The sequence below is a fragment of the Agelaius tricolor genome, unplaced genomic scaffold (assembly GCF_023055355.1).
Source record: "Agelaius tricolor isolate 1412-34295 unplaced genomic scaffold, bAgeTri1.0.p SCAF_2, whole genome shotgun sequence".
In the NCBI taxonomy this organism is placed as follows: Eukaryota; Metazoa; Chordata; class Aves; order Passeriformes; family Icteridae; genus Agelaius; species Agelaius tricolor.
Window position 1 is genome coordinate 70977580 of NW_027269262.1, and position 13952 is coordinate 70991531.

At 36.5% G+C, this 13952-nt stretch overlaps 1 protein-coding gene across 50 annotated transcripts in view; it reads right to left on the bottom strand.

Moving 5' to 3' along the window:
* RIMS2 (regulating synaptic membrane exocytosis 2) overlaps nucleotides 1–13952 on the bottom strand; it is a 445153-nt gene that overhangs the window by 250901 nt on the left and 180300 nt on the right. For all 50 annotated transcript variants that reach the window (XM_071421429.1, XM_071421423.1, XM_071421444.1 and 47 more), the window contains one exon: nucleotides 3877–4802. In XM_071421429.1, the coding sequence (XP_071277530.1) occupies nucleotides 3877–4802 (926 nt within the window). The remainder of the gene's footprint in view (nucleotides 1–3876; nucleotides 4803–13952) is intronic.

The following is a 13952-nucleotide window of genomic DNA, read 5'->3' on the forward strand; positions in this document are numbered from 1 at the left end:
CTAAATTTACCTGTAAAGCCTGTGGACACACAGAATTAGCCACTCGGCTTCACATCTGCTTCATGCTGGCTAGCAAATTATGGGGGCCCTTTCAAACCTCCCCTTAAGGCCTCCTCCTTAGAATTGCACTGAGAAACATCTAACTGAACATGAAGGTAAAAAAGTACTCTAACTGTCCCTCGCAATAGAAGACACTTAAATTGGACAATCAATGTAGAAAGGTTGGCCTGACTTGCACACCACAAAATACAGCTTTATTTGGACCTCTGTAGGTGACATAGTTAACTCTGCTACAATACCATCACAAATGTTCTCTTTTTATTACCCCCATTTCTCAGCGCCTTCAAACTGCACCATGTAAACTGAGATGTTTTTGGGAAAGAATTGGTGATTTGAACAGTCTAGAACATTTATAATCTCATTATAATCCCTGGGTTTAGTGATGAAGGAGCTATTTTACAGCCATTTAAAATTCACAATTTCATAAAAACATTGGCATTTCATTAATTGTTTTTCTCTAACATTTTAAGCAATTTTGATCTTTCATTATTAGGGAAAATAGCAATATACCTAATATTTTGGTCCAAAACATATAGGCAACTTCTTTTTTAACTCCAAAGTGTATTTCCTAAGACAGCCAGGAGGTCCTGTCATGGAGATACAGCTTTGAACTGTCTGCTACACTGATCTCAGGACTGGCAATAAGTGTTGTAAATTGAGACATCTTTGCAGTTACAGAGTCTGGTATTCACAGCAAGAGTGAAGAAGGGTTTCTTACATAATGTGGAGAAAATATTATTAGTTTCAGAAAAATTTGAATAACACAATAAGAAAGAATTGTTCATCCTATTCACAGATAAAGGCAGAGGCCATCTATTAAATTGGTGCTCGGTTACGTCACTAAAGAGAGTTTCAATGTCTGTGAAGACCTGCACAAAATTCACTCTGAAAAATATGTCTAATTCTGGCACAACATAAGTTTCAGGTAAACACATTTGTAATTTCAGCTATGTCCATTTAGCACTGTTCTCATGCGTTGTTTCCTGAGCTTCTAAAGAATAACTCACCTGTCAGTGTCAGGTCCTGACCATGGTCTTAGCATATCTCATCCCACCAAACACCATCCCAGCCCTTCATGTCAATGCTGCCAGGTCCACATTTCTTGCACAGGAGTCCCTGTCCCTCTTTGCAAAAAATGCCACTCCAGTGGTTAAAGAGCAGGGGAGAAGTAGGAGGGTCTGAGGATATTATTTGATTATGTGACGTGGGCTGCTGAGCCTGGCACAGCTGGCTCTGGTTCCAGGTACAGGAGTTACTGCTGGAATGACTTCCTGTGCTATGCATGGTCACTTCCCCCAGCCCAGGATCCCCAGCACAGGCTGGGAGCAGACACAGTCAAAGCAGTCACATCCTGCCCCAGTTCAAGCAGTTGCTCTTCTCCTTTATGAAAAACCAAGGTTTTCTCCACATCAGTTTCAGCTGCAGGCCACCACTAGGCCACTTTGACACAGTTATACTCTGTATGTCATTACAAAGTGCTTACACTAATTCAATCAAGATGAACAAAGCATAGTACAGAATGTTTTTCCCCTGCAAAATCTTTGCAAGCTTTTTAAGTTAATTTGTATAACAAATATTTAGCTTCATTCACTCCTTCAGGAATCAGGACAGACATAACATTGTCATTATTATTAACTACTGTTATCAGTAAGAATGTTGTCTTTGACACCTAAAATGCAAAATTATTTAAGTGAAAGCTGTAAGTTTTGTAAGATGACAAAGAACCTAGAATTTATTACAGAGAACCTAGAATTGTTAGAATTGTAGAGGATGTTCTAAACTCTCATCTGAAAGGAGCAGAAGGCCCAATATGCAGACGAGACCCACTTCTTGTCAAAGTCCAGTGGATCCCTGAGACCCAGCTGTGAAGGGAAAGGTTCCTATCCTAGCAAGGCCTTCAGCAGTTATGGATTGTTCAGGTGGGCAGAAAAGTGGCAAGAAGAAATCCAAGAGCAATCAAAGAGAGACATCAATGCTTTAGGATGACAGGTTAAGGAACCAGAAGTACAAGTGGGCTTCTCCTCTATTCTCCCAGTTGCAGGAAATGAGGAGGGAAGAGAGGGACCCAGCAGACCAATATTGGAGTCTGAGCCTGGTGTCACCAGCAGAATTCTGTGGGTTTTTGATCATGTTTACAGTTTATATGACACCACGCCTGCTGATGACAAATGGGGGTCACCTATCTCAAAAGGAAAAGGATTTTTCTCAGGCATTAGCAGGGTTCATCGACAGAGCCTTAAACTAGGTCTGAAGGGGAAAGGCATGAAACCAGACTTGTTACAGATAAACTAGGCAGCACCCTTCCAGTGTCTGAGAGACATTGTGCTAGTGGGGTCCTTCATTCTGCTGTCTCCATGGAGGTAGGGGATAGAGAGCCGTGCAGCAGCAGACACAAGGGTTATTGATGTGTTAGAAGCCATGGAAGTGCTAAATTAGTGGAAATCAATAATCTTGAAGATCTTTTCCAACCTAAATGATTCTGTGCTTTTATAATCCTAAATGTATATGCTTTGTTATGTGTACAAAAATATATTGTCTATATTATCTTGTATAATACATTTCCTGCGCTGAATGGCATCAAATAAACATTTTGTTACTACTTCCCCTGTATTGATTGGTCCTATCTTTCTCAAGGTTGCTTCTAAGAGCAAAATCATGAACACCATAAAGTTGGTATAAGTTTTTTCTACTCATCAGGAAGACTAAGGGGGTCAAGGTTTCAGCACAGTTGTTTCACATACGTACATGCAACTGTCTACTTTGACGTAGTGAAATTTCCTTCCATTCTACACAATCTTGCTCCTTACTTATCAGACCATGGTTGTGGATATTGACATATGAAAATTCAGAGTTATTTCACTTACTCAAGTTAATTACTTGCTTCAGAACCAACTTGATAACAATATTAATAATAATAAAATAAATAGTAGTAAATTTTCTATTCACAATCCACAACAGCAGATAACCATTTAGGGGAAGTAACAAAGGTTCACTGGTATAAGAATAATAACTCAAAAAAAGCTTAAAACAACATAAATGAAGGTAAGTGAACTCATAATATTCATTTGATTGAGTTTAAATTCATGGTCTCCAATACTTTCATATTTAATTAGAAATTATCCTTTTATAGGCTGGGAAGTAATTTCAATCAATCTTAGTTTTCTTTCTGAAAGTCATTCCAAAACTATTTCTAAAAAGCACTAAAATCAAAATTCATCATAGCACCACAAGAAAAAGAAACCTCCATTGGTGTAAACAGCATCAGTCATTTTAAATTTGTCTCAAAACTTCAGTGGGTTAACCTTATATACACAGATCTTTTTGCAGATCAGACATTCTTTAACCTGCAGCAGACAGCGTGAAACCGGCATAAGGGCTGTATCATGTGCTCCAGTTAATTCAACAAAAACGCGGTCATGCGCCCACACTTGATCCAGATCAAATATGCACTCATTGTGATCCAGGAGCACGCAAATCTGGTATTAAAGAACATGAAACCGTGGCCTTATATGACAGCCCAGCTTTAGATATTTTGCAGATTTCATTGATAGGTTTTTCAGTAGGCATGTTTTTTCCTTTAACTAATCCAAATACTTATAGGAGCTGTGATGTTCTTTTCCACATAAATCATCACATTTATGTAAATGAAACACAAAATCAGAAAAAAACATCCCAATTCCCATCACAACAAAGTTGAGTCATCTGTGAAGGGCTGTAGATGTGTGGTTGCAACCATTTTAAATAGCTAAATGTCCAAAGTAATAGAAACCAAATCAAATCTATATAGTGAACTAATCAAAAAATTAGAAATCTTACCTTTTTCACTAACACTTTCACTTTCAATCTCTACATCATCACAACTTGTATATTCTGGAGTGGATGCCAATTCTTCTTCTGAGCTACTTAATGAAACCTGGCGCATTTTACCTCCTTTTTTCGTTTTATGGGGCTTTGGTGGTGGAGGTCTGACGGATTCAGACTGGTCCGAGCTGAGTGAATCATTCCGTAACATGGTCTCCATCTTTTCACGCTTTGTTTTCCGAACAGCAGAACTGGGATCCAAATGGTGCTGTTTCCTTAAAGAATCAGAGCGCCTCATGTCTGGTCTTTCCAGAGGAATTGGACTCCTCCTAGGTGTAGGAGGGCTATGATTTGTGGTCCTCTGACGATTGGGACTTGGTCCCTGAGCCTCTCGAGTTCTTTCCATAGAGTATGAACGTTGGTTTTCCATGGCGGCCCTGCGCTCAGACACTGATCTTTGTCTTGATGGCCGTTCCATCCTGAGCATGGACATCCGAGAATCTTCCAGCTCTGTATTTGCCAGTGAGACATCGCTATGCCTGCGTTCATGACGCGCGCGGGACACTTCAGCATGGATACGCATTTGTTCCTCATATGGCTGTGGCTTGACTGGATAACGAGCCAAATTAGGATCACTCCGGTATCGTGCCTGGTATTCCTCTTCCCTCCTTTGCCTCTCATATTCTTCCCTGCTTTGCGCATCTTCTTCTTCTACCGGATACTCCTTGGAACGCCTGCGGCTCCTTCTGTTGGAATCTCTATAATCACCCAGTTCAGGTTCTTCGTACAACTGGGGCCCACGCTGTGACCGCCTATCTGAATAATCTGATGGTGACCTGGGCATCGCACTGTCTGATGTAGCATACTGTGAGTATTCGTCTCTCTCGTCCCTTTGGTCGTATCTTCTGCTCTGTTCTCTTGATATTGAAGGGCTTCTTTTCCTAAATAATCATGGCAAGAAAGCAGAAAGAGAATCCTGTCAATATTTTATGTAGCACAAATATACAGTTAATGCTAGTTAAAAGATAAAATGACCAGCTGATGGAAAAAAAAATACGTTCATTGCATTTTTTGTGAATATGCTCTCACATTTTCTGTACCAAATTAAAGAAAGGATGCCATGCTATAAATCTGCTTACAGTGCATAGTTTGAATAAAAAACAGCTTCGAAGGAAAAATGCTGATGTGACTTTATAAAATATAGAATGCAAACACTTAGGCTACTTTGTAGTCATGACTGCTTTACAAGTACCAAAATTTTATAATCCTTTGTAATCATTTTACAGCAATATAACTTGACCATATACTTCTCTTTAATGGAGTTTTTTAATCACCATGAAAATTAGGGCTAGAAGGATCATTCAGTTAGTTTACTCTTTTAGCAGCTGTTATTGCTCAAAAACACACATTTCAGTTACCACAAAACTATAATTTGTGCCAAGGGCAGAAAACAAAGATTCAATGGCAGCACTTTTCTAAATCAGATGAACTCAGAAGTCCTGAACTCAGAAAACAAACCACATTTTTTTGTTGTGGAGGGAAAGAGTTTCGAAGTGCTGCCTCTGTCTATCTGATAGGAGAGAAAACATTATTTTCACAGCCAGGAAGGAAATGCAGTCTCTGCACAACAAGGAAAAACAACAACTGTCAGTGCAGAGTGTGCATGGCCTGTGGGGTGTCTGGCAAACTGGCATCCTGTACTGTTTTAGGTACTGTGCTTGAAAGATTTGGACCCAGTATTGCCTTGTAAATAGTAAAGTACTTTAGCTTTGCAATGGCATGTAAAAATGAGAAAACTAATTAAATCTTGCAAAAATGAAACTCTTTGTGTGAAGCATGACAAGTTCTGTAAGCATCATGCAGATGCCTATTTGCTTACAGTGAAGCTAAGATGTCCCATCTGTGTTGCTACAGTGGTGTGTTAGTACCAGCAGAAATTATAACCTCTGTATGTTTTACAAAATCTCTACAGACTCTGCTACTGGGGACTCAACTTGAATCATTCTAATGTAACATGAACAGAGTTTCAGAAGGCTAAAACCAGAATGGCCAACAGGAAGGGACAATTAGAACAACAGAACTACCCGAATGCAGACAGTTTGCAAAGATATAGAAGCTTCATTAGGACAACAGAGATTAGATGCAGAAATGCTTTCAGGAAGATAAATATTTTTCACTTAAATACTTGAGACAATGAAAAATTTTGCCACATCCCAAAATAAGTTGTTCCAATAGAAAATTACTCAATTCCTGAAAATTTCTGTCATGGCTATAGCAAAAGTGTGCATAACTTCATCTCCCCAGTTTTGTCCCTCATAGAGGAAAAATCTGCATTGATCAGATACAGGCATTAATCCATGTGAATCTCATTGCAAATTTGAGACAAATACATGTACACATGAAATGTACACATACTATACTGCCAATATTCATACTGTCTATACTCAGTCTATATAACCTTCATGTGTCTTCAGAGCCACATTGTTCACATCAATTTGATCCTCCAAAGCATTAAAACTCTCTAGAACATGTGGTTTGTAGGATCAGCTCCATGATGAACAGTGTAACACACAAAGCCATACAGATTCTAGTTTGACAAATCTCATGTGTGCCTTGGAGCAGCCTGAGTGTACACATGCTTCAGTATTAAACATCTACACACTTGTATCTACAGCAATACAAACAACACAGCAGTAAGAACTGGTTTAGCTACAAATAGAAGGTTATATAAACATACACAAAACATGCACATGTGTATATATACATAAAAATAAATAAATATATCACTCTATGTCACAGCAGCCTCATATGGATACAATCCTCTTCTGATGGCATTACAGCTATAATGTCATGGGGGGGAGGCTGAGGGGGATAAAAGACATGGATTTCTGTACAAGTAAAAATATTGTTGTAGACTTGCTGCTGAGGAAAATGTATTTCTATTAAGGAAAGACATCATCAGATGAACTGGCACAAGACTTACTAAAAAGTATGCCTCTTTTTTCTAGCATTGACTATGATAATGAGAGGATAATGTGCTGATTTAGCATTATATTTTTATACCACTTCTACAAACATTCTCTAACCTCATGTGCTACATTTACTACAAACAGTAATTTTCCTCCCTCCATTTAAGATATAAAAATAGGAAACCATCTATGGCAGACAGTAATGTGAAGAGCAGCTGGGTCCTCAATCTACTCTAACCTTTAATGAAGGAAAAAGCTTTGCATGGCTGGCCTGTGTGTGGCAACTACTAGGGCACATGCAAGAAAAAGGACTTACCTGCAAATATAGTGGTTTTCTTCAGAGAAAGCAGCCTAATAGAAAAAAGTAACTAATTGAATTCCTGGCCTATGTTGACTGACACCATCAAGCCCCCTTTCTAATTAATTTCATTCCTGTTGAAGTCAGTTTACCTCACTACTGAAGTTACTGAACTAACCAGAAGCTGTAGTCCTGTCCATCAGAAATAAATTAACTGTACTGTACACCTGATCAGCCAGAAACCTTCTGCCAGGAGAGGGCTCATCCTGCCCCACAGTCACCAGACCCTTAGTACTAAAGTCTGTCATTCTCTACTGATCATCACAGCACAAATTGCCTCCCTTTAATATTCAACAAATTTTTAATTCTAAAAATACCTGCTATATACAGAGTTGTAGAATGAATGCTATACATTTTAAATCAGAGTTATGAAATCACAGTAGGAGGCAACTAGTACTGATGAAAACTTATGGCCTGTCCCTAATATTAAAAATCTGCTGCTATTTTTAGATCACTAGCTAATTCTCACTCACCTTCATCTGTCTAAGCCATTTCTCACCATTAACTACCTTAAGGATACCTTAATAAAACCCTTTCATCAAGTACCCCCAGCTGGATACACTATGGAAAATGACTACTCCTGTCTTCCCAGGACTTCCCTGGAACCTTAAAAGCTAAGTGAACTTTAAGGGTGTGATATGCACCCTCCAGCTGCCAGCTGAACTAAGCACTATATATCTCTTGTCAGAAGGATTACCACCTTTTCTGAAAAGGTTATCACACCTTTTCTGAAAAATCCTCCAGGCCATTGTGATTGCTACTTGTTTGAAACAACCATAAAAAAAAAATCTCTATTATGGTTTAAAAACTGCAAAAATCTCTTTGTCAGGCACATTCTATAAATGGTTTTTTTTTTTCAGATACAGAATATGAAACTTATTTTTCCTACTTATTACTGTGTATTTATTTTTATTGTAATTTATCAATACATGACATTTGGTCTTTTAATACACAACCCATAACCCTACACTGATGGAAACCTTATTTGAAGTGCACTACAGATATCACTAATATTATGGAAAAGCAAATAGCTTGACTGTAATCTGTACTCCTGCTCATAAAGTTAAATTATTCAACTCCCCCACATCACAATAGAACTCAAGTGCTTAAAATATAACATAGAAGAATATAAGACAGCTATTCAACTTTGATGGCTGTGATTTCCATAATGGAACTAAATATCTTGAAACTCTTTGACATTCACTTGGATTCTGCCTTAAAGAGAAAAACTCTACTTCTTTGATTTAGTTTTTTAGAAAATTGACCCAAATATATTGTAGAAAAGGATATTTTAAAAATTAAGTCTCCATCACATTTCAGAAGTCAGAGACATTAAAAAACATTGTAATGTGTAAAGTATTTATATCACTGTCAAAACTAGATATCAGACCCTCCTGCTAATAATCTTTTCCTCAGACTAACAAAATACACATTTGAACTGGAGAAAAACCTTCATGAAGATATCATTCTGAAGTTGTATTTGACCACCTGAAGCAAGCTTATTGCATTTACTTGAAGAGTATTATTTATCAGAAGCTTTGGGTGAATTAAAAAATTATAATTTGGGTCATTAAATAATGCTCTGAGTGGGCCTGAGCCATCAGCTACTTGGAAATTAATACTGGCCATCTACTTGTAAGACCTAATTATAATTTACTAGACAATACTTTCAAATTTTGTTCTCTCTTTCCTATAAATTATCAAGGAATAAAGTTGAATGGAAAATTAAAACTGAAAATATCTCTCCTGCATATATTGTAATTTTGCTTAACTCAAAATGTGATCCTTTCAGTACATGAAAGAATAACTCAGAGAAGGTAAAAAATTGACATTTGCCACCAGAACTTTTTGACAAAAGCCATTCAAGATACAGATAAGATACAAGAGCTCCTTGTTAGAGACCTCATCAAATACCCTGAACACAGCTTCATTTCTCCTTTACTGTACAGTTTCTGTCCTGGAAAGTGCATTTGTTGGTCCCTGAGTGATCATTTAAGAATAGTCCTACTATTTGAAATTTTGTATTTCTATGTGTTGAATTCAAAGGTCAGGACACTTATTTTAAAACAGCAGTGACAGGGAGCAGATAAAGCACTTGTCACACAGTTCCCAGGCTGCCAGGAGCTGAGCTGGGCACTCTCTGGACCTTGCACCCAAAGCCCCATGAGTGCAATGAACCCAGAAAACTTGCTGTGCAGCTTTAGAGTCTGCCAGCCTTTCACAGGGAGGGTTCTACTCTCTCATTTAGGAAACCATCTCCACAGACTTCCTTTGCCAGACTGAAAAATCTCCAAATTTTTTGGCAGCGGTTTTAAGAGGCTGTCTGGTAATGATTTAACTCTTCATTCTCCTCATAACTTCTGCCTCTGCTGAGTCATACTGTGCAGGAGAATTAATTTTGCACATTCTTCAAAGCAGCTATGGCTCCCTTATTGAAAAAAGAGGTATTTTTTTGACTTCAAAGCAGTTCCAGTTTTCACCACGATCTCTCTTTACAGTTACTCTATGCTGTCCAGTTTTATACTAGATTAAACTTATGATTTATAAGTTCCCCTTTCTTAGTTTCTCACCCCTCAAAAAAATGAAGAATGTAGGCAACCAGTGCACAATTCACAAGTTCATTAATTTAAACAGCTTACTTTGATAAATAGAAAAGGTGTTTATTGCATTTGACCAATATGGTTTCAAAAAATTATTCTGAAGTACATCTAACACTCTCACATCTAAGGAATCCACTAGATAAAGCTCATGTGAGATAATATTTCATTCCTCATTTCAGCCATGCCTTGGAATTTTACCTTATAGAAACCATACTTAAAAACATTAGAATACATTCCAGCTAAATATCTCCGAAGAATATGAATCAAGCTTACAATGAATATGAATTAAGTTTACAATTCAATAAATTTCCTGAAGCATGAGATTGGTAGAGCGGATGTTGATCTCTATTAGATTTTATCTGAAAATAAGAATTCACTGTCTGCAGGCTTGTATCAACAGAATGAAAGGAAATCTGTAGTAACAAAATGTTAATATAATTAAAGTCACTACTGATAACAATTTTGCTTTGAACTTGACATGATTGCACAGACATATGAAATAATACATTTTTATTCTATACAAGCAATTCAGCAAAAATTCAGAATTGCAGCAGAGCTACTTTCAATTTGTGTGAGGAAAAGAGTTACAACATGGAAAAAACTGCTGAACAAAAGAGGTGATTTAAGTATCAATTGCTAATTTACAAATTTTTAGGCAATACATTTGTTTCACTTTTTTTTCTTTAAATAAAAAACAACACAGATAGGAAAACTGGATTATTAGAAATTATTTTGTCCTCCTTTATTTTGCCTGAGTATTCAGTAGCCCTTAAATCATATAATATGATTTTAGAGAACTGCAAGCTGAGAAATAAAGCAATTGTATTTTACTGAGTGTTCTTTCAGATATATTGAAGAATGCTTACCTCTTAAAAATAGGTTAAACATGCCAAGATTTTTCATTCTTTCTACTTCTGAACATTTTCAAAATTAATATTTTGCTAATTATTTCCACTTAATAGAGAAACAAGCAATATTGCACCTTTTCTTTCAGTAAAAATTTTGTCTCAAAAAAGATAATAATAAAAACTATACTAAAGAGCAAATTGATTAGATTGTTTTCAAGAATATAATTGGTAGGAATGGGCATTCTTGTTATCTGCATCAGTACCAACACTACCAAAACCATTTGCAGAAGGGTGGAATCAATTAACATCTGTCTAACAGCAGGATTTAAATTACTTTAAAACACAGGGTGTTAAAAGAATAGTAGGTCACAAAAAACACTAACATAAGAATGAGTAAATATAATACTGAACTGTTACTAAAAAGTACAAATAATATAAAATAAAAGAACATTTCAAAATTCTATATATACTATTTTTATTAAAATAAATATGTTTCAAGAATTATTTTTATCACAGAAAATAGAATACAATTTAAGAAACTAAGTTATAGAGTAGCAAAAGATTTTTTTAAAGATAATATTTGCATATATCTGAAGCACAAGAAAAAGTTTTTCAGTACTTCCATTGATTTTTTTACTAAAAGTAAAAAAAATCTCCCTAATCATCTCCCCAGAAGAGCAAGAAATGCTGAGCATAGACATGGTTTTCACACAACACATTCTGCATCTTTCTTCCCTGCTTTACCTTTTGATCAGCCACTGCACATCTGGGTAGTTGGAAGCCTCGGGTTCATGAGAATACATCAATTTCTGCTCTCGCTAGCGCTTTCATTTAATCCTCTAGGTTCAGTGAAATCACACAAACAGTCTCTTCATTTCGAGACACAATTTTTAGGCATGTATTTTGCAAACCCTTCCCTGCCCCCAAAATGCACTTATAAAATATAAGGCATCTAGGAAAAAAATAAAGTTTAGTATCTGCAACAACAGCAATTCAAGTCAGAGAGCTGACCCAATGGGAAGCTATTGAGAGCATGAGGGGAGTGTTATAGTTTAATGCTGTTACCATGTGCTGTATATAGCTGGAGGTCAAGTAAGAATTTACCCTATAAGGAGGATTATGGTACTTAGCTGATTAGTGCCTTGCTACAGTACTATTGCCTACAAATGTACATGCTGGTCAGGACACTTCATTTAAACTGTTTTTAAAATTCAGCAGGTCCAGTATTTCATATTTTGTGATACTAGTTCCAGCATTTTCTTTATGTTCTAGGTCTCCAGTAAAGTTATGTATTATCATACTTTAATTTGAAGTTTTAGTTTTAGTAAGAAGTCAAATTTTGGCATAATTTTCAACTATTAGGCTAAAATAGTTGTGGCATCTATTTCAGTCTGATGTGTTGCCCATACTGTAAAACTGAAAACGTTTTTTCTTACACAGTTAAAAAAAACAGTGAAAATCAATGGACTAATTATTTCCAAAAACAGTTGTAAAAACTCACATTCAAAATATGTTGAAAATGTGAAAATAATAGAAAGCAAATGCGTATCTTCATTTGCCTTAAATAGATTATAAACACATTTTTGTACAGTTTTCAACAGCATTTTCTACCTATGCAAACTAGCTTATGAATACATTATGTTTAATATAAAGCACCAACCATATCTGACTGCAATATATTTAAGCCATGATAAAGTAGCATGACATGGAAAAACTAAAGACTTAGCAGAAACCTAGATTTTCTTCACCTCAATAAAAGTGAGTTCAGATTCCAAGGAAAGCATTCTGCCATCAAAGTTTATTTGCTCAGCCATCACAGAGAATATATTATAATAGACTTAATCTATACATCATTTCATCTAATTTTGAGTCTAATCTTTTTTAAGTGTTTCAGTTTCTTATCACAAGGATTGTTCAGCAGGTGCTTTTACCAGCAGCTGGAAGTATCCTGGTTCTTCAAAGGAAACCTTTAAGTTTGATGACAGGGAGAATTTTCTTTCAAATAAACACTCCATTATAATGTGGGCATTATTACCATTACATAAAAAATAAAGTTATTTCAATAATGACCAAACTAAGAAAATATCAGTGACATGAACTGTCACTTGAGAATTGTTTTCCCTAATAACATCTGGAGGCTACTTTGGACTGTTGAACTTTTAGAACTCTAACTTTACTAATGAACTTGAGTCAGTACCTATTCTGTTTTTTCTCTCTATCTTCATTGTGTCCACAATTACAATATAAATGTGATATCATACAATGAACATAAGTCTTAAAATATCTCTGTGATTCATACTTCAGTCTGGAAGAGATGAAATAGATCATACTGAGCAGTTTTGATGCCTCCATAAAAGAGCAAGCATAAAATAACCGCTGTGAAAATGTCCAGTTGCCTCAGTTATGGGAGGTAAAGACCCGTTATTAAATCTTGTGAATTAGATCACTGGTGGCTCATCAGTGAATGATGGGCTGTCTGCACCAGCTTCTCCAAGACCAAGATGTCAGGGTAAATGTGTTCCTGCTAGGGAACATCAGCTGGACCATTATGGAATGAGACAAGTGCATTAAATAACTCTTGGAAATTACCTTGGTACATAAAACTTTAAATTTCTGGTTCAATTGTAATTCTCAACATACTGCTGAGATGAGATTAAATGTCGGTATTTTAAAGTAGCACCTAAGTCTATCATAGAAGCAGACCACAAGTTTAGATGAAATTAAGTTGTATTTCTGTAAAAACTATAGCACCTGCGTTATGAGTTGGTAGGACATGATTTTACAATGCTTTTTAAGCAAAAGAACTTTCTCCACAGTACTTTAAGCAGTGGGCTCACAATCCACAGCTGTTATGCACCAAAATGTTCAGGATCAAATGGTTATGGCTGCCTAGACAGAGCTCCTTCAGTTCAGAGCCCCTCAGGCAAGAGGTAAGGATGGAAATCATTATCTGCACTGCTGGGTTTTCAGAGACACTATCTGAAAAATTTCCCACCACACTACCATGTAGTAACAACCTCACAGTGGATAATAACAGCCTGGTTTTTGAAACATCAACAGGTCAAAGAGCCATCCTTAGATACTCAGTTCAGATCTCTGATGTAGGTATTTCTACCAGCATTACTTTGTTTTTCTGCAGTGCTGAGACCAGCTCAGGATATTCCTCCCCTTTTATTCTCTTATCATCTCTTAGAGATGTCTGCACTAGAGCAAGCCTTCCCTAAAGAGGCTCAATACAAAGCTTTCTTAAAAGAAAATATATTCATGGATGTTTGCAAAAATCCATATGGAAAATCACGAAGTACTCTAGAAAGTG